General features: G+C 39.6%; 1 protein-coding gene across 5 annotated transcripts in view; it reads right to left on the bottom strand.

Annotated features, from left to right (window-relative positions):
- The window catches only part of robo2 (roundabout, axon guidance receptor, homolog 2 (Drosophila)), a 614,701-nt gene that overhangs the window by 242,089 nt on the left and 350,461 nt on the right, over positions 1-22,151 (bottom strand). For all 5 annotated transcript variants that reach the window (XM_072460480.1, XM_072460471.1, XM_072460462.1 and 2 more), the window contains exon 2: positions 16,070-16,396. In XM_072460480.1, coding sequence (XP_072316581.1) covers positions 16,070-16,396 — 327 coding nt within the window. The remainder of the gene's footprint in view (positions 1-16,069; positions 16,397-22,151) is intronic.

A 22,151-nucleotide genomic window follows, 5' to 3' on the forward strand; every position in this document is an offset into this window, starting at 1 on the left:
ATTGGACTGAGTGCATCAAAATCTCCTTAATTAGTCCCATTTTTTACAATTATTATATTACCCCCATTGCAACCCGGGTGTGTCGCAGTTTTTAATTTTGAAAATCTGGTCACTGCAGTAAATGGTCACAATTATATAGCGCCTTTCTAACTTCAAGGCACTCAAAACACTTTACATCAGGAAACTACTCACCCATTCACACACACATTCACCCAACAGTGTACACAGACACTTCACTAACCGTAGTCTTTGTGATTTGTTAATTACGACCATTTAAGGTTCTTATTTTTAAATGGAATTTGAACGGTCGCTCTGTTAAGGGCTTGACAAAGATCTGGTTGGGACAGGAGAGGGCAGAGGCCGAGCTAAGGGTCAGTGCATCCAATTCCAGCTGGACATGAGGCAAGTCCCCTTCAAACGCTGCTGTCCGTTGGGATTTAGACTTTCCCATTAATATTATTATCGCTCACTTATGCTTTCGCCCACGTGTCAGCAAAAGATGTCTCAATGTGGGTAATAACTGATGGAGGGAGGATAAGGAATGTATTAGTGATGATAGAGGAAATGTGGTTACAGTTATTGCTATTAGATTTAAACTAAATATTCAGATTCAATTTGCATTTGACGTTTTAAGCATGTCCAGATGTTGAGCGAAGACTGAAATCTGAACTGAATTAGATTAGAGCGCTGGTTTGGAATATAAACGGGTAGTATCAAGTATATTGTCAGCAATTGGCAAAGATATCTGAAGTACAAAGAAACTTTAGGTATTATCTTTGTGGTTAATACTACTGTCTAATCAACTGAAACCCAACAGGAATCAACACAGTTTTTTTACCAGCTTAACTCATTTTAAATCTCAGAACCTCTTGAATCCAGTCTCTGAGTTAGTTTGACAGTGCACTCGTCTATTTTTGACAAAAGTGGGAAGATCAGCCCAAATATACAACATTGTTATCAACAACTCTGTCAATAAACACATACCATACTTTATTTATTTTATGTATATATATTTAAAAACACAAAATGTCAAGAGAGATAAAATATCTTAATTTAAATATTATATTCATATGACTTGAATATTTTTTTTTATTTGAATGATGTAAAATAATAAATGTTTGCTTTCAAGACATGACTATATTAAATTAAATTACAGCTAACGAGGATGCTAATAAATAAATAAAGCATAGGTTATGAAAAGATAAGTAAACAGCATAAACACGTATATATTAATAAACCAGAAATATTAAAACCATGCAAGGTGTTAATGTATTCAAATACACTGTAAAAACATCAAAACAAGTAAACATAGGCCGATTGATCGTAATCTGCGTGTACCAGTACCTCAACACTGGCATGGGCTCCAAATCAGTATCATTTGTGAATATCCCAGTCAGAGACACAGGGGTGATCTCATCATTGCAAAGAACAATTGGAACTTTTGAGATCTGCTCATTCTAATTAAAATGTTACTAAACATCGATTATGATCCAAAATGTATACAGAAAAAATCTAATGAATATTACACAATAGAAAACTGTACATGTATGAACAATGTGCATATGTGAGTGGATGTGAAATCAAAGTGGAGGCCAGGCGTGTAAGCAGCAAGCCCACGGACTGTCTGCTCCTGACTTGATCAATACTCGCTCGTGGACATATTTCAATAATTCATAACAGCCTGAGCTGAGAGACGAGTGTGAGTGAGTGAGTGAGTGAGTGTGTGTGTGTGTGTGTGTGTGTGTGTGAGAGAGAGGGGGGGGGTGTCTCCAATGTGCTAATGGCTGTTCAATCACAACACATAACAGCATGGACCGGATCAATCCCAGCTTCAGAGCAGTCATTACAAGCCAACGCGACATGAACACATTCATAACTGCAGCTCTGGATGTTGTTGCATGTTGGTGAAAGTGAACGCAATTAGAAACATACACATGGTTTATGTAAAAGGCCAAATGTTGTGTTGCTTTGTGATCATTTCTGATTTCTGTTTGCAACAATCAAAACTCAAGTTCTAGAGATAACGGCGTCTTGGTGGTTAGAGGAACCCAAAGATCAGCAGTTTTATCTCAGCTTCGTCTGTGTTCTTGGTCAAGGTACTTAACCCACATTGTCTTTGAATGTTGTTCCCTTATCCAAAACATATACAGAGTTGTGTTTCACATGTTTGGGTAATCAAGGCTTTTCACTTGGGATTTCCACAGAAAGCGTCCAATATCTTTTAGAGCACCGTGAAGTTATTTTCAACATCAGAGTTTGACAATTCCGGGTTTGGACCAGCTGCACGCCAGAGGATTTTACAAACGTTTTAAGCCTTGACAGAAAGTGTGCAGACCCTAGACATAAGGACATTTTGTAATGATTGTGTCACATGAAGGACAGAAACACCCTCACATTTGCCAAAAGCGAAGAACTAGAAAAGTGTTTTCGCAAACTCCATGCTGGTGTTAGCCGCTATTTCTACAATATAAGAGGCAACGGAGCCTGACAATCATGGCAACATAATCGCACTGACCCACAGACATGCGGAGTGCCACCACAAATATTCACAAGAAGTGCGAGTGCTGGTTGCTATAAACGTGAGGTCATGGGTTAAATTCAAGCCCTCGACCATTTGTCTTTACCCTTTCTCTCCCCATTTCAAGCTTACCAACACTGAGTATGGCATGTATAATTCAGTAAACCACGTTATGTGTCTTGAAATGTGCTGTATAAATCCCATGCATCTTCATCCTCAACTTTTGTCCAAACCCTACCTCTTTTGATCAAACTAAATACAAATAAGTTCCTTCACACTGACTTACTCTCTTGGACTTGAGCGCTGCCATGTTTTTGTTTCGTTCTTGAGAACACCAAGCCAAACACCAAGCCCAACTCTTTGTCCAGTCTGAAGTAACTTACTGCTCTCACAATGTAGAACCCAGAAGTCAATGTCAGACTGGAGCACCACAGACGGGCTGCTAACAGAGGTGCATTGTGGGAGCGGCGAGGCCATTCATAAATGTGTCACCCTTAACGCCCGCTCCTCTCCCTCCCAAACGCCCGGTGCTTTATCTCCCTGGCGCTAATGATTGTGAGAAAGTCTTAAGTCAGCAGCCTCACGTGACAGCTCACTTCCACTGACCACAGGACAAACGCACTGGTCAATGACAAACGCTCGGGGTGAAGATGTCAGGAATGGTCTGTGGTCCCATTCATAAAGCTTTACATGAAATTCGTACTAAAAGTGTACATAAGGAAAAAACACAAAAGCAATGTTTACATTTTAATTTAATTTTTTTTCTTTAAAGTATAAAAATTCAGGGGTCAGGCTTCAACAGACAATGACTTGAACGTTCTCCGCTCGTGTTAAGTTTCATTTTCATTTCTTTTTCGGCTTCGTAATATTTTTAGCGAGTTCCAGTGATAAAAAAATTATTCAACACGGCACTTTTTTTTTTTTAAACGGTCCGTGAGTGGGCGAAATATAAGAAAAATAAAAGAATTTGGCATAATTTTGACAAAATGCTGATATTTTTTTTTTCAGTCGGCTATAATTTTGACGGCTCGGTCGGGTTACGGCAAACAGACATATTATTTTGCTCTGCCTAAGTCATATATTTTTTTAACATGGTTTGCACATTGTTCATATTTTAATGTATTACTTCAATATCATTATTTTTCTTCAATAATATAACGTTTGGGGAGAAGAAACCCTGCCTCTATGACTTTGCCTTTGCAGTTCCTGTCACCATTCTCAACACAAACCACTTATCCTGCCTCCTCCACAGTCAGCAGTTCTACACCGAGGCTCAAGTAAACCTATAGCTCCTCTGTATGTCTGAAAGGTCACCCGGACGCTCGCCAACCCCCTGAGGATTGGGACGGGAAAAAATGCAGTTTCAGGAAGACCTCGACCGTTGGAGACGTGGAGGTCAAAGTTCTGGAGATGAAGCCCATACAGTGATGTATGGTGCACCAAGTGGTGACTTTATTTACAGAGTCAGATGTATGTCCCACATGCTATTTCATCAGTCAAACTTTGAAATGTGAAGCTAACGTGCAGAAATATGATTGACTATTGGGTATCCATTGACAGTGTTGACAAAGTGCTGCAGTGCTGCCACTATATTATTCTTCTATTAAAGGTTGAATGGACGATTTTTTGGGCCCAAATCTGAGTCTTATTTCCTCGTGGCGTGGACTGCCAATTAGTCCTGCCACGTATCAATCATAAAACGCACCTACCGCTCACCTGCAGCCGCAACCGGGCTCGTCCCCTCGAGCAGCACGTTTCCGCGTGTCTAAGCGCATTGATCTATCATAATATAGTTCCCTCAGTGTACGGGGCAAAATGAAGAAGGAGAAAGACAGTTCGAGCTGACTCGTAAGAGACGGAAATCTACGGGAGACGAGAGATGCGATGCTAATAAACAAACGCACGTGTGTGTTGTATCAGTCCGCACGGGGGAGTGCGCATGAGCACTTCCGCCTGCTTTTCCAAATCGCCGAAAAATCGTCCATTGCGCCTTTAACTTTTCACACACTCTAAGGTCAGCAGAGGATGAAGGTTTTTCATTATTTATTAATTATGAGTGAGATTAATTTCACTTTTGTCTAGAAATTGGTCTTTGTTTTGTTCAATGTTTTGTGATCAACATTTTTGTTAGCTGTAAAGTTTTATTTATTTATTTTATTTTTTGTGGTATTCAATTTATTTATGTGGTATGATGCTGTTGTGTCCTTGGGCAAGACAGTAAATCTACATTGTCTTCTATTCCTATTACTACTACTACTACTACTACTACTACTACTACTACTACTACTGCTGCTGTGGCTGCCTACATATATTATCAGTCCTTGCATCTGTTCAGAGTGGTGCATGTGACTGTTTTACCTGTGTGTTCAGTCCTTGCAGCTGTTTAGAGTGGTGCATGTGACTGTTTTACCTGTGTGTTCAGTCCTTGCAGCTGTTTAGAGTGGTGCATGTGACTGTTTTACCTGTGTGTTCAGTCCTTGCAGCTGTTTAGAGTGGTGCATGTGACTGTTTTACCTGTGTGTTCAGTCCTTGCAGCTGTTCAGAGTGGTGCATGTGACTGTTTTACCTGTGTGTTCAGTCCTTGCAGCTGTTCAGAGTGGTGCATGTGACTGTTTTACCTGCGTGTTCAGACCTGGCAAATGTTCAGAGAGGTGCGTGTGTCCTATCAAGTCAGATCCAGCAGCTATTTGGAGTCTGGACTGACAGATCCGATCAACTCGCCTCACTCACACTTTCAGTGTCCACACCAGCAGCCCTTATCACAGCAGGACAAACACAAGCCTGCTGCTGTTGGCTTAGATCACTGTTAGGCTGAGGTGAGAGTCTACTACATGTGGATTTGTGCTGCATCTACTGCCAGATGAAGGTCATGTTCAATTGGATTTTCTGGTCATTACTTTCTACAGTCATTTCCTGAACAAAAACAATACAAACTTTTAAACATCAACACAAAAGTGTGTCCGATTTCCTCCACCAAAGATTATTAAAATTTAATAACAATAAAACAAATCTCAATTTGACAGACAATTAAAGTGTTGATTTATTCTCAATTACAATACCTTACTGACATGAAGAATGATGAATATGTTTGATGATGTGGTTTCTACTTTGGTTATAGTTAAACTGACTATTCAATGAGAAAACAGTGAGTGAGCGCCACTCTAAATTGGGCTGTCAGATCCTGCAACTGAAACCAGCTTGTAATTAACTCAAAAAGTAATGTATCCACTATGAAAAGAAGCTATAAACAGAAAATAATAATTTCTCACCAAACGCTGCTTTAGTCTTGGCACTGTCAGTGATGCTCACTTATATGTTGAGCCGCTACGCTTTGCAAAACAAACTATCACTGTTTCCTGTTTAATAATGCACAACAGTCGTGTCAAGATAAAAACAAAATATTGTATTTTCCAGTATGCATAAAATGTCTAATATTATCCAAAGCGTTACACAAAGAGACATTAAAATGTGATGTAAAGGTGCGGAGAAGTGAATAAATGTAGGATAAAGTAGTTTCCTAATTTTTCAAGCTTTAGCCACTTTGTGTTTGTGTCGCACAGCGACACAAACCTTTAATAAACCTCTATTGAAACCTGAGATCGGCCTCATGATTAATAAGTATAATTCAGGTAGAATTTTGATTTAATTTATTAGGAAAGCATTTGTCATGTTTTGGTGACATCAGTCGCTTATGTGAAACCATGAGCGAGGTGGCCAGCGCTGCTTACCAATTCTCTGTGCGAACAACCCAAGTACTTGTTTAACTTTGCCAAAACTACATAATTTCTCAAGAACAATGCTTTTTTATTGAGTATAACAGCGCTTCCTAATGGCTGCCTTTTGTCCCTCTCCTGTCTTTACCCTCCGTTTTTCTGAAGGACTCGTGCACATCACCCCAGGCTCCTCGGGGCGGTGTGCAAACGCATGGGCAGGTGTATGTAATGAGTGCAGATGCTGTATCCTGTTGTCTCTCCGTCTCTCCTGCTGGACGCTGCCCCCCTTCCTCCATCCTTTCTCACACCTCCAAGCCTCTAATTCCCCACTAATTAGTTTGTTGTATCAGGACCAAACGCTAGCTAATGAGTGCCGTAATTATCGAAGAGGCGCTTTAGATAATATCAGAGGGGATTGTTAAAACGTCATCCCGTTCGGAGTGGCATTTGGAACAGCAGGTACGCTTTTGTTTCAGCCCATTTGCTTGTTAGGAGGTTAGAACTGTACTTACTGAAGGACTCGTGTTTCCTGAATCCAATCCAATTTGGCAAACTTTATGTGTCTTTCTTTTTTGATGGAGCTATAATACAGTTTGATTCTATACTTTTTTGAAACTCTCTGTGGAATTCTTACAAAAAGTTGCTTCATCTCTGAATGCCTCTATGCGCAAAGTTCATAGTTTGTGTACTTATTTGTAGTTACCTACTCTATAAATAAGGGCCCTAACCTGTAACTTCTCCTGCTGGCATCACCTGTTTATCTTCATGGTGTTAAATGATGTGCTCGGAGAGAACTCAGATTGCGCTAAACAACCAAATTCAATTTAAATGTCCCAAAACTGATCAGACCACTCTTAGCCACGCTGAAGCTCCGGTCTTTTTTACTTTCACTTTAACATAATGGACCAAGACAAAACAACTTGTACAAGCCAATGGGTGAACGAGTAAACATGTGAAATGAGTGAGTGCTTTTTTATTAGGGTCTTTGAGTTCGAACCAAGACACTTCAATCATAAAGTTCCCAGGTTTACATGTATTTAGACGTGAATTGGCCAGTTATCCAGTTTTCCTGGTGTGCTTTTAAAAACGTTGTGACTACTGTAGAATTTTTCCAGCAAAGCAATGACATCTCCATGCTAAGTTAGCTTCAGTTGTCGATATATATTTTGTAACATCTGCTTTACCAATTCGTAGCAATTGGTGTTGATGAGAAATGTTGAGATCTATCCAACTTCCAAGTGGCCTAACTCACTGCTCTTCCATTTCTTCCATATAGCCTTTTGTTTCATCCCTCCATCCTCCTCTGTAACTCTTCCCTTTCCATACAAGACGCTAAAACTATGTCAGCGGGCAGCAGTAACATCCTCCAGTTGATTAAAAGTACCTCTCCTCGGTATCTCGCACACACCAACCTTCCACCTGCAAAACATGAAGCTAATTAAGACCTTTTTTCTCCTCTCCCCTCGCCGCGGATACCGTCGCCCCAGGTGCGCCTTGTCACACTTACATATACACGTTGATCCGCCGTGCAAGCAATTTATTCAGCGCGCCGTGGCTGCAGCTAGCATTTCTGTCACAAGACTTCAGCGTGATTTATGGAGCTGCTCATTGACCTAGTTTATTGGTGAAAGTAAGAAGAAAAAAGGGGGCCACATCCCGTTGAATTTGCAGCACAGGCGATCGGAGAATGCTAGACCCGGAGTCAGAGGATGGGGATGACGAGGCTTGAAGGGCTGTTGCACTGTGGTCAAGTGGTTCGCTCCAGCCGCGCTGCTTAAGCTTATCATTAGCTCGAGTTCTCTCCAGCTTAAATTAGATCGAGGAACCACTCCATTATGTCTGGTGAATACATTTGAACTAAGATGTGTGTAGGATCAGGAATGGCAAACTGAAAATCAGAGGAAGAATATGTATTAAACACTACAGATTCATAATTTCACATGAGTAGACTTAAAGATGTTATTGATCCACAGAACTAGAACAAATGTGCAAATATATATATGGAAAGCTTTTATATCACAGCTATATTTTGTTTATTCTATAATGTTTTTGAAAATATTACTATATCAGTGGCGGGCCGTGGGTCTGGGGCTTGGGCCTTCAATGAGGTCATACACAGTCCCACCCGAATAAATCCACCTCTTATTACCATCATATTAGCATCATTATGATGCCATGGCTCTAGACGTTTAAACAGGCGTTGCTTTACCTTGTCCGCGCTCGTTCTTCGCGCGTTCTGTGTGCCGTTCTCCGTGCCCTGCCGATGTCCGCTCGTTCTCTGCACGTTTTCCGCGCGTGGTCCGTGCTGCGTGTTGTCCGTGCCTCGCCCGCATGTTGTCAACGCATTTTCAGCGCGCCGCCTGTAACAGGCTTTGCAGCGTCGGCATAGGACAACCTCTTCTTACAATGTCTAACTTTTCTTGAAAAGTTCATCTTGAGAAAGGCATTGTAATTGTATCCTCGACCAAATCGATATACCCCGCCCATAAGACCTGCCTCTCAATATTGGTGATCCAATCAAAAGACGTGCACGTGATGCACCTGCCAGATGGCTCCTGAGCAACAGCAGCAGACGTACAAGAGCCAACTCTGAAGCTGATCAGTTGACACATCATTTTCATTTCCATTCACTTTTAGCTACAAGCACCAGCTCTGTTGAGTCTGAAGGCCTCGGCAGATTTTAGACCCCTGGCAACACATGATGGCTGAATATGATTGGATAAAAGATCTAACATAAAGACCAGCCTCCAAATCTGAACCTGGGGCAGAAGCAGTGCAACCAAGAGGGAAGCCATGAAATGAAGAGTAAAACGCTTACTCTGGGGAATAATTTAATAAATATTTGAGGGAAAATATATATATATATATATTTTTAAATCATATTCTGATTATGTTTGGGCTAGCAGAGAAGGCCTTGCTGGCCCTGACGGCCCACCACTGTACTATATACTAATAAACAGTTTTTTATGTAAAATATTGCTTGTGTCTTTCCAAATGTATTAATACAACTTCATGAAGTATCAGTTATTTTAGGGTAGTGTTTACACCATAAATAAGAACAGCCGAACGGATTCTTCATGTGATAAAGTAAGTTTTTTCCCCAGTACAGATATATTGTAAAAGCAGCCCATAAGGTCAAAATGAGACCACTTTGCGCTGTCTAATTCTAAAGTGTTTTGATCAACATATTGATACAACAGGAAGTAACACTGCTGCGCTGTTAGCATGCTAGTTGTTGTTAGCTTTTAGTGTGACAGCAAAACTCCGCTCTGGCCTTTGAAATTTGTGAAAAGCATTCATAAACTAATTGTGAAATATTTAACAGTATATAGCAGTTTAAAATGAATGTTTTTTGTTTGTTTTTTTTAATTACGTTTTCAAGACAGTACAAATTCTATACATTTGTAACACTATATACTTGCATTGCATTCTCAAATGACTATGCAACCTCTTAACATATTTTGTATTTCTTTGGAAGTTCACATAAAGACAACATTGGTATACAGTTAATTATGAAATACCTGTAATGTGTCTTACCAAGGCCCACAATGGCATTATTTACTAGGTTTGAACTAGCAACCCACCAGTCGATGGAAAAACACTTCACTGCACCGCACTAAACTAACACGATATTAAAAAAATATCAAATTCATGCTCACCCAACCTGAACTAAATGTGTTTTTATCTTCAAACACTAAAGGGGAAATGCTTCTGCCCAAGCCTCCATGCAAGCCCCCCAGTCTGTTCTGTATAAATAATGCAGTGGATCACCTCTCCACCCCCACATCATCGCTCACCCTTTTCCCTCTCTCTCTCACTCTTCTGAGGAGTTGATTGGTACGGTCCGAAAGTGTCTTCACCAGGGGTGCCCAATACGTCGAAGCGCGGCGGAAAGCTCCGGAAAGCGCCAAAGTGCGCCGGAAAGCTCCGGAAAGCACCGGAAAGCGCCGAAGTGCGCGCTGTGTAACGCAGAGGAAGGAGGAGAGAGGAAGTTCTGGTTAAGCTCAATCTTCTATCATTAGCGTAGTTGTGGCCAGTATATTTTATTTTCAAAATACTCAGCCCTGTTAAATGGTCTAGTTAAATTTATATTGCACATTTGTATATGATAAACAATATTAGGCTATTAATGAAAGCCTACATTGTGTTTCTATAGCCAAATTATGGTTGAACAAAAATAAAAAAAACAGTTTAATACTGACAATAAAGATAATACTAAATTATACAATAATTTAGATCTATAGGTAGATCTTCACTGTCTTAAGTGTACCGGACCAGACACTTTAAGCGACCTAAGAATGGCCCTGGGAGATGCCCCAAACCGGTCTTGACTAGGCCTTTTGCATAGAACCGCAGGCCATCTGAAATAACCAAGCCCAAGAGTTCCAAGACAAACCTTCGGTCAAGGGGACCAAACCCAATTAAAACGTTCCTTATCTCTCTTTCTCTACCTTTTCTCAATCCCTCACTCTCTCCCCCTTTCTAACTTTCTCCAGTCTTCCTCTTATCCCTCTCTCTGTTTCCTCTCTCTCTGCCCCACCCCCTTCTCTGTCACACAGAACTGAGTGGTTCCCAGCTTGCGGTCCGGCTCCTCGCAGCAGCGTACCGCTCAACCGGACACTCTCCTCAATCTGTTTCTATAAACCGCGATTATTCAATTATCCCAGCGTAGGGCCTGCTCAAGCTCTCGTCAACGCGGAGGGGGCAAGGTGCGCTCGATAGGGAAGAAGGAGGGAGGCAGCAAGGGTGTAGGAGATAGGAACTGGCCTGGCCGTAAACAAAGCCAAATGGAATACTTGGACATGGGTTTAAGGTTAAATAGTTTTTCTCTAGTGCGATTACCCCGGATTTACGCCTGATATCGAGGGATGTGAGCGGCTGATAAAGCTAATCAGGCAGCGCAGGGATTTGAACTGGTAACCCCCGTACACAAGGGACCAGAAGCCAGGCCAAAGCTGCAAGGTGTGCAATAAACAGACAGATTCAAAAACAGATCAATGATATCCAATGGAAAATGGTGGTCAATCGGTTTGGCATTGTCAGAGTACATTTAGAAAATAGACCAAAATGTAAAAAGTAAATGTCAATGAAATAAAAAGCTAAAAACAAGGTGATAGCTGGCTGTTTTATAGAAAGAAAAATATTTCCACAGAATTGACCAAAAACCCTTAGTCTCGTTTAGTCAATCCATTGGTCGATGGCGTCATGGTCAACAAATGTGTATTACTTGACAAATCATTTTATTGGGATTATGAAGCTTTGTAGATAATATCGTAAGAGAAAGGAGATGGCATGGAATGAGTCAGCTGGAAACTTGGGAATTAATTATGAAAATATTCTGCCTCTTTACAAAGGAATACTAATACTTGTATTGTCTTTTTTGTGCAGTTCGGGTCAAACATATTGTCGGATTGATGAGAAAGGTTGGAGAGCTTTATTTAATTCCATACCCTCTTTTAGTAAAATAATCGTTGGACAGGGAATTAGTCAATTACAGCCGTAAGATTATCTGCAGTTCTGTTTTCTTAATGTACAGTCAATCTTATACGCATGCATTGATTCTCCTTCTTTCAGTTTGTTCTTGACCTAGAACTTGAAACTTAAAAACTGGATTGTGTTCTTCACCATGTCGACTGTTAGATTATACTACATTAAAAATAGTGCATCTCACAGAAAATGAAATTAAGTAAGTTGCTGAAACTTAAAAACAGCAAAAACGTTGGTTATCATTTACATCTAAGTCTTGGTCTAGGTCTAGGTCTTTGAGTATGTTACAGAAGAATGATCCTTTCTTTTTAAGACACGTTGTTGGTAAAACTCACAGCGCAGAAAGCAGGCGGCTTCTTTCCTCAAAATGGCAGCACCACTGAGTGCGTATTATAGACCCTGTTTAGATCTGGTGGTACTTGGAAGGTTAAATATTTTCTTTGGTGGTACATGGCATGAAATATTCCAGAGAAATACAAAACACTGCACTGTGGAACTATAATAACCCAATTATTGAGGGCTGAACAAGGTTTGCAAAAAAATGCAACACATTAACTTGGTTATTTCTTCCAATGCATTTAATATTGTTGTTTTAATATCTCTGACAGCCAATAAGTAAGCAGCACCACTCCCTCTGTATGAACACATAGCAGCTCATAGAGTCTAGTCTGGAGCACTTGGTATTGGTCGATCCTTCACACACGGACCACTCAATATCCTTTAGACTAGCCTTCATTAAACTTTCAAAGCCTCTTAAATATATTAATACCGTATTACCTGAAGCTGTTCTCACATTATCTCTATGTGTGTAGAGCCTCGGAGCGACACAGCTGCCAAGAATTACAGCAGTCACTTTTGTTGTGCTGCAATACTATCAACAGAGCAACCATCACAAGTGTGGGTTTAGCTGGGCATGAACCTTGGCCTGGTTCATAAACATATTTTGGAATCAATACAAATTCTCCTGATCAGAAGTCTAAACAAATCCGAACATTCTTATGCATATACTGTATCTTAAGGTATAACAAGCCTCCAACAGCTTCCATTTGCTTTAAAATAAGGCACAGTCTCCTAACTAGGTCTGATACATGTTAATTAGTTAATTGCAACTAATGATTATATTTTAAGTTAAAAATATAAGCACAATGTATGTAAAAACACATATTTTAACTGTTAATAACCTCAAGCAAACAGATCAGTGCAGGGAAACATCGAGGCCCACAGTTGTAGTATAGTATTCATGTGTTTACTGACTAAGGCAGGGACAAGATTTACCATGTTAAATAAAACTTTCTTTAAAATCTCTGCGGTGCAATATGTAGAAAACAATTTACCTAACTCAACAAAAGAGACAAAGGACAAGAGACAAAAGCCAAAGCACAATGACAGGACAAATAAAATTATTATTATGAATAGTAATAACAATAAAACACAAAAGCATCACTCACTGTAATAACCCAGCATTTATATGTGATCATATTGGCTCTCCTCCTGACCTCTGACCCTGCCCCCTTAAGCCACCCAAGACACACTCAGGAGCACACACTTCATGTGGAGAGAGAATATTTAACGCAAATAACCCAAAAGGCCAAAGGAAAATATAATAACGCTGCAACTGCATTAATATTTCATGCATCTTCATTTTTAACTGCGGGAGAGTGCTTCTGACAATCGATAAAGATCAACCTGCTGTCACACAGTTAGCACCTGGGGGTGAAGGTGGGGGGGGGGCACCCATGGGACACCCTTTGGGCAGGATCAGAGGAACAGCACCCCCACCCTCGCCTCTGAGCTGGAGGTCTCAGAGGATTAAAGCAACAGCCTCAGCCAGGCACCACCTGTAATGAACATACCACTAACCACACAGGGCGAGCAGGCTAAGCTAACAAGCACATGTAGGGCTATGCTAATGAGGGCTTACGTGTGATCGGACAAGAAAGGATGGAGAAACAGGGAATAAGGTCTAGAGTGTTCATAGACAATTGAACTTAAAATGGAATAAAAGACAACAAAAATGCCCTTTTTGAAAAATTCCCAGGTCTTTGCCTTAACTGTATAGGAAATGGATTTGTTATTGCTTTGTTGTATTTGTTATTTATTAAAAAAAAAAATAACACATATAAAGCCACAAAATCACTTGCTTATCTGCAAAACCTTACGATGAAATTTGTATACATAAACATGAACTAGACCTGGACTATACCAGGACCAAAACCGGGGCCTCATTTATGAATATTATTTAGGAATTCAAAGTGTACATAACACAAAACATAAATGTTCTCAAACTCGCTTCCTTAAAGGGGCTTTACATAATTATTTTCCTTGTAATAAAAGTAAAATATGGTTTGCCCCAATACAAAAAGGTAAATGTAATCCTGCTGAGCGAGGGCCGGCTTTGATCTGTGCCTGTCGTTCACCCCTTCACCTGAGAAGGAGGGGGTCCTTCTCAGGTGAAGGGGTCTGCTGCATATACTATTTACTCATCCTTGCTTCACACACAAGCACGTTTTGTTCTTGTTTGGCACTTATCTCCCATTAAGTTCACTATTTTCATAGTCTGATATTAGTAGACATTAGCACTTTTCTTGTTTTGAACAATAATGATATGCAAACAGTAGAAGGTTGAAAAATGACTCATTATTCATAATGCTTTCTGGAGGATTCCAGTGGAAAATATATATTCAAAATATATTCAAATAAGCCTGTTTTCCCCTCACTTCTGCTGTTGAAGCTTGGCTAGAAGTTACTGTGTTTTTAGTGCTCAGTCTGTGTCCATGTTCAGAAGCCCATTCACACTCCGCTCACTAACATGAGAACAGCAACGCCAAGTTTCAACAAACAAATCTTTTAGAGCCAAGTCTTTGTTTGTAGCTAAGGCTATTTTCACATTTAAAATAATTCAATGTTAGTTAGAAATACAGGCAGCATAACAACATAGAATGTGTAATGAATTGAAGTGAAGTGAGCCTATTTTGTCCAATCAGCATCTATTTCACATATGGGAGTTTTTTGATCAGTTGTATAGGTGTTACCCCTTCATGTGGGAGACCAGGGTTCAAAACTCACTTAAGCATGTGTTGTTGTTTTTTTCACATTTTTGCGTGTCAATATTATTCACTAAATAGTGATAAGACTGCTTGCCCATCCATACAATTTACCACACGCTACTGGATTTTACGCTACAGTACTGACTGGCCACTAGTGACAACTCACATAGATAGATTTGAGCTAGCAATACCTGTTATTATATTACAAGCTCGAAGTGATGAGCTATCTAAGCTAGCACACTCGCTGTTTGCTGTTTGAAACAATCAGAGCATTGCACTTCTTATTTAGATGCAAGTCAAACAGTGCAATTACTATTGTGTAAATTGTGGATCAGAAAAAAATATTTTGCACAGAAAGCTGTGATGGACTACACAGGAAGTAGTGACGTATTTATTATATCTAATCTACAGTAGCTTCACCAGTCCATGCAGTGTAAATATGTAAACATGGAGCACATGAGGGTCACATGAGGTGGGCAATTATTTTCCTCCGAGGGCCATATTCGAATCCAGGCAAGTAGTGGAGGGCCGGCCCGCGATCATTGGTGCGGAAAAAAAAAAAAAAACTTTTCTGTCAAATATAGGCTATTGAATCTATTATTTAATTCATTTCATGTCATATTTATTAAGGATACATGTGCAGACAGATGCCTGAGGGCATTTTTTCAAAATATTACTTGACACGTTTACTTGGCCGGATTATAAAGGCAAACGGGCCACATGTGGCCCGCGGGCCGTAGTTTGCCCACCCCTGGTCTAATATAATCTTTTCTCTCTTAATTTTTTGAAACAACGCTTCAAACCTGATTATAGTAGTGCAATATGTGGACTGGGTATCATTTACGGATAAAATACAATTTGGTAAAATTGCTTGGATGAGAGCGCTTTTTTAATTTGTCTAGTTTTTTGAGTGAATAATGATTTCCCTTTTTGCTATTTCCCGTGCAATCCTGCTCCTCTGTTTCCATTATTCCGTCTGCCATGAGGAACACAGTAGTTTTGAATTCACTTACGAAGATCCAAAGTCCAAGTCAATGAGAAGCAAATTGGGGCCTGAATTGAAAATTAAACTGTAGTGTGTTTCAAGTCTTTGGAGGTTTGGATGATGGTTTCAAAAGCAAACAAATCTCAAGGATTTCTTTGCACTAAATACTTTTAAAAGCAAAGCTCCACCTCTTGCAATGCAGTTAATATAAAACACGTGGTCGCTCAATGTGTACTCCAACAGCAAAAATATTGCCAAACAAAGCTCATAAAACAGCTTAAATCCATCACTTAAAGAAGAAATCATGCGGGATACTCACATGCTACTTCCAGCGACGCGTTCCGGCTGACTGCCTCTCCCAGGTAGTTCCTGGCCACGCACACGTACGAGCCCTCGTCCGGCTTGCTCCTGCGTCCATGGACTATGCGCAGGAAGAAGAGCGAGCCGCCCTGGAGCAGCATGCGGTGGGAGCGCTGGTCGTCCTTGTCCGTCTCCACGCGCTCACCGTCTTTGTACCACTCCACGGTTGGGGTGGGCCGGCCCTCTGCCTTACAGTTGAGAGTGGCCGGCTCGCCCTTGGACACAATCAGGTCAGAAGGGTGCTCAATGATCCGCGGAGGGAAGTCTTCTTGGCGCATCCGGGATCCTGCACAAAGAAGACGGGAGATGAGGGTTTAGTCATTTTGAACATAGTTTAGTAATGGAATGGTAATGACAAATTAAACAACTAAAGGAAATAGTATATTCAGAATCTCACACAAAGAGACCACACACGCTTTAGAACAGATCAATCAGTGACAAACTCTCTCCCTCACATTGATGTTTGTATTGAATGAAGACTGGAGTGACCAACCTGGACATTGCAACATTGCATGGTGTATTGTAATTTATGGGTATTTCAATTACAATTAGGTTATTGCTCTAAACATGTGTAATAGAGCAATTGTGATTACTAGCTAATATTACTAACTTTAACGGACAAATATCTTCACATCTTTGCTGTTTCCCACAGAGGTTTTGGCTGCAGGGAGAATTACAAAAGGCTCATGAAAAATATATATAAATAAATAGAGATCGCACACGGAAATACAAGGAAGCATGCAGTTGTACCGATTGTGATAAGATGGACGAGTCTGGCAATGACTTATAGACTTAAATACAGCAGAGAAAATTCTTAGAGCCACGTCACAGATCGAGAAAACGTCAGTTATCGAGGAGATTAAGAGGTTTTTTTTTCAGTAGCATGAATGAAGGTAAATGGAACTCAAGGTGTGTTTGATGAGGGAACAATGGTTAAGCTGAAAAAATAAATAGGTGAATTTTGCATGATATCCTATACTACCTACTACACTACTACAAGCCTATACTTTGGGATCTATCCTTAGTGTTAGGAATTAGGGTTAGAGTATAAGTTACTAAGCCTAAGCATTCTTGATAAACTATTTATTCACTACAAATTAATGTATTATTATTATTTTTTCATAATCGAGCAGCTTTATGATGGATTAAAAAAAAAAATTAAATAACCAAATGTTAATTACTTTAACATATGATATAATAACTATTTATACATGTAGTTACAAACTACAGCTGCTGATTGAACAGAATGACCGAAAGGCAGCTGTGACTACAGCAGTGACTTGCCCTCACCAAGTGATTGAATAAGGCAATGTACAGTAAGTGTCCAAAAACAGCACCATATACATACAGATGCAATATTATTTTATCATTTATACTCTTATCATATAAACTGAACTATATGATCACATGGGCTTGGGAACTTGGATGGCAGTATTGGGGGCTTACAGCAAATCCTTCCGAAGCACAGACTGTTGCTGTTGTGTTGTTGTTGTTGTTGTTGTTGTTGTTGTTGTTGTTGTTGTTGCTGTTGTTGTTGTTGTTGTTGTTGTTGTTGTTGTGTCACTTCACCCCTTTTTCCCATTTTGGAACAACATATTACCACACGCACAGCTCTTGCGGGGCCTGGTCAGGACAAGCCCTAGTCTGTGAGCTGTACCCAGGCCGCACAGGAGGAGGAGGAAGAGGAGGACACCAGGCTGATCACTAATCAATGAGCAGGAAATGGAGAGAATGAGCCTAAACGAGCAGAGGAGAACAGACTGTCTCTGTGCTGTCAATAAGGTTCTTTTTGAAGCATCTGTTAAACTCAGCATGGACCAGGCTCCACACACACTCTGGACTGTGTGGGTCTACGTACCACAACTCGATGTGGTACGTATGAATGAAACAATACAATAACGTAACGTCCATGTTCCTTGAATTATTTTTTTAAACTAGTGCTTAAAGGCGCAATGGACGATTTTTCGGCGATTTGAGAACTCAGGCGGACTCATACAACACACACGTGTGTTTGTTTATCAGCGCGACGGATCGTATCGCCTCACTCGTCTTCCGTAGATTTCCGTCTTCTTATGAGACAGCTCGAACAGTCTTTCTCCATCTTAATTTTGTCCTGTACACTGAGGGAACTATATTATTATAGATCAATGCGCTTAGACACAGGGAAACGTGCTGCTCGTGGGGATGAGCCCGGACGCAGCTGCAGGTGAGCAGTAGGTGCGTTTTATGATTGATACGTGGCAGGACTAATTGGCAGTCCACGCCACGAGGAAATGAGACAATGATTTGGGTAAAAAAAAATCGTCCATTCAACCTTTAACTTAACTGATAATATTAGCCAAAATTTTATTTTTGTTAAAGCAACACCACATAATTTGAATTAAACTCATTCGTAACATTCTGGACAAAGGACCAACATTTCCAAGTGTGAGTAAAATTTGTGAAGATGCAAAGCTCGTTCACAGTAGGATTATACATTTTTTGTATGCATCAAAAATGAAAAAATAATTTCAAAAAGATGCTCACTCATCCAAAATATAGCTGAAGTTGTATTTAGCTTCATTCACGCTTGTTTTATAATCCTGTTTACGAGCTCATCTTCTCTGTTCCTTTTCTAAGCCTGAAACACTTGCTTTACAATTTCCCAGTTTTGTGAGGTCAGCAGTAAAAATCCAGAGGTCTCCCCCTGCTGTTTTTAAGTCCATACATCATCAACCTCATTACAACTGCGTACTTACATGCCAGGGAAAGCTAGCTTTTGTCTTTTTTTTCCCACGGTAATTCCCTCTGCTGCCAGTAGATGGAGTGCTAACACCAAATCTTGATGAGATCGACTGATAGAAAGAACTGCATAGTTTTATAGGCCAAAGCAAAGGAACAATAGCGTCTTTCTAGGACAAAATAATTGATTGATTTACTGTTGTATTACTTTACATCTTCAGCATGGAACCATACAGTGATTGGTCGCTTAAAACCTTGTTACGTATTTAAATCAATAAAATAAACATAGGCTGAGGCATTTAATCACAATTTGAGGCTCGTCAGGAAGCGCCATCTGCCGCGGTCCAACCTGTGGTAGGGGCTTGTGGGTAATTGGACCCCGGGGGGCACATGGGTGATATATGCGCTGCAGACAAGTGGAGCTGGGGAGATGGGCAGGGGGTGAGAGGAGATCAGGAAGGGCAAGTGCGGCTTTACCCCCTGGTGCTGTAAACCTTCATATTTACCCAAACTGGGCTCTGGGTTATTTAAGACGGAGCTGAATCAGACGTACTCTCGGTTCCTCCTGGTGCTATGACAGATGTGGGCGAAGAAGCTAGCAAGAAAATCAAACGTGAATGGAAGTGCAAGTGTTTCCATTTGGTCAATTATGAATAGACTATGTATCTACTGAAAATATACATTTAGAGACATTTAGAGACATTACCAGACATTTAGAGACATTACCAGATAACTATATATATATATATATATATATATAGTTTATTTATTTTCTTTACTGGACATTGAAGTAATAGTTGATTAAATGTTATAGATGCACGTCTTACATGTGCACTACTTATGCGTTTTGTCCATCCTTGTTTTATTTACATGAGCCTTGTACGCTTTCTGGTCCACTTTATTTTGGGGACAAACTGAAATTCATAACTTAAAGGGAAGTCAAAACGCAGTGCTGCAAAGGTGAAATTACTAAACATCTTTTTGTGAATTGCTGAGACCGACCTCATGATTAAAAAGTATAATTTAGGTACTATTTCAATTTATTTTTTTAAGAAAACATTTGTTATGTTTGGGTGGCGTCAGTTGCTTACATTAGGCATGAAACGTGTCTTATGACCTCTCCACTGACCACTGTCTGCCCCTGCTTCGATCAGAGTTCTGACGACTCCACTTTAATAAATGAAGCAGCAATTAACATAGTGACAGTGACAAATGAAGCCTGAGAAAACCGGCTATCTTCATCCTAGAGCTATTACTATCTTTTCCAAACATCTGCCCACCAGCCCCGCCACACACACCACCACTCCCTCTCCCTCCCACCTCCGGACCCACTGCCCACGCACACCTTGCACTCAACCGCCCCGGCCGACACCATTCAATTCATATCAACCTAATTTCTTCCAATCGAATTTGTTTTCCAACAGAGGGGCTTCTAATCACTTAAACTTGAAAGCTCCATCTGGCCTGGTCCCTCAGCAGCAGGTGTGTACAGAGATGCCCCACACTGCAACACCAAATAAAAAAAAAATAACTTGGGTTTAGTTACTGGTTACTATTAGGCTAAAAGGGCTTCGAAACAAAGGCAGTTAGAATAGAAAAAAGCAAAAAAGTGTCAAAAATCACAAGAAGAATTGTTCTGAAAAAGTGTTTCCTTGAACCAACCCAATGAAATAGGTTAACTTGGTAACACAATTTATTAAAATGTTTTATTATTGGTTATTATATATTTATTATAAAACACATTTATTCAAATTAAAATTATAATTCATGTCAATGTTTCAATTTTTTGGGGGCTATTTCCCAAGCGTGCAACCTAAAAATAAGTATTTCTTTACAGTAATGGTAAATGATCATAAGTCATGATAACAAATCATCTCATAATTACTACTATAATCATTAACGTGACCCAAAAAATCAGTTTCTGAATCTGTAGCATTCTTAACAAGTGTCAGAAACAGCACCATTTCCTGTTGCTCACATAAACAAATGGAGATGGATATTAAAGGAGACACATCCCTTTACATTGAACCATAACATAAGTAGATCACAATTTCACATTTTGCAATATTGATCTAAAATGGCTTCATAACGGACACAGATTAATTGATTTCCTGTTCAAAACTGCATAACTGACCCACTCCTCAGTGACATTTTACTGTAACAAGATATCAATATATCAATATCTGGAGAGAGATGAATCCTAATGTATGCCAATATTCAAAATTTTCCAACCAACATGAGATCTATTCAAGAATAGACTACTTTTTTTTTAATATTCCACAAAGATAGGTCCAAAATGACAGAGATAGACATTGGTACAATAGATCAAAGTGATAGTGGATCTGGAACAGAAAAAATAAAATAAAAAACACTTTGGAGATCTAATGCTAGTTTACTCACTATAAATAAATCGGTCAAATTTATGACGGGAAAATTGTACCTATTCACTGGGAGCAAAGGCAGTTTTGAGGGGCAGTGTAATGGCTGTCGCCACGGCCAAAAAGAAACTAATGCTGACAAAATTAATGATTTACAGAACAAACTAAAGGATCCTCAAATCCTACAGGAAATTAAAAAGATAAGAAGCAATATTAATTACCTGGCCTCATAATAAATAATAATAAAAAAATATCTTCACAAAGCAAAGATATTATCAAAGCAGTTCAAAATGCACAATATAATTAGCTTGGAAGCTTAGAAAACAACCGGCTGAAATGGCTATTTTTAAAATACAAGATATATATAACGTCATAAATCACACCATTTTAACCAAACAAGACCAAATACAATCAACATTTGAATCTTTCGACAAAAAACTTTTCACCAAAATCTCTGTCAAACAAGTAGAAAAACAATATTTTTATTTACCTGTAATGACTGAAGAGCAAAAAAAAAATGTGTATTGAATTAACAGCCACAGAAATTCAAAGTGCAATAAAAGACTAAAAAACAATAAATGTCCGGGGAGTGTCAGGTTTACCTCAGAGTGGTATAAAGCTCTAAAAGACACACTTACTCCTCTACTTTTATTAACTTTTAACTAGGCCGTTAAAAAGCTCAGATCCCTCCGAGTTGGAAAGAAGCCGTCATATCCTTAATACCTAAAGATGGGAAGGATCGACTTGACTGTGCCTCATACGGACCATCTCAATTCTGAATGTGGAATATTGCATATACACCTCAAATATATCCAAAAGATTGGAAAAAATACTTCCAAATTTAATTCAGAATGATCAGACAAGATCTACAAACAAACGACAAATACAAGATAACATACGACAATCTTCACACATAATGAATCATATACAAAAACAACAAAG

Source organism: Eucyclogobius newberryi, unplaced genomic scaffold, assembly GCF_026437365.1.
Source record: "Eucyclogobius newberryi isolate DKJ021-1_F unplaced genomic scaffold, fEucNew1.0.hap1 SCAF_10, whole genome shotgun sequence".
Classification (NCBI taxonomy): domain Eukaryota; kingdom Metazoa; phylum Chordata; class Actinopteri; order Gobiiformes; family Gobiidae; genus Eucyclogobius; species Eucyclogobius newberryi.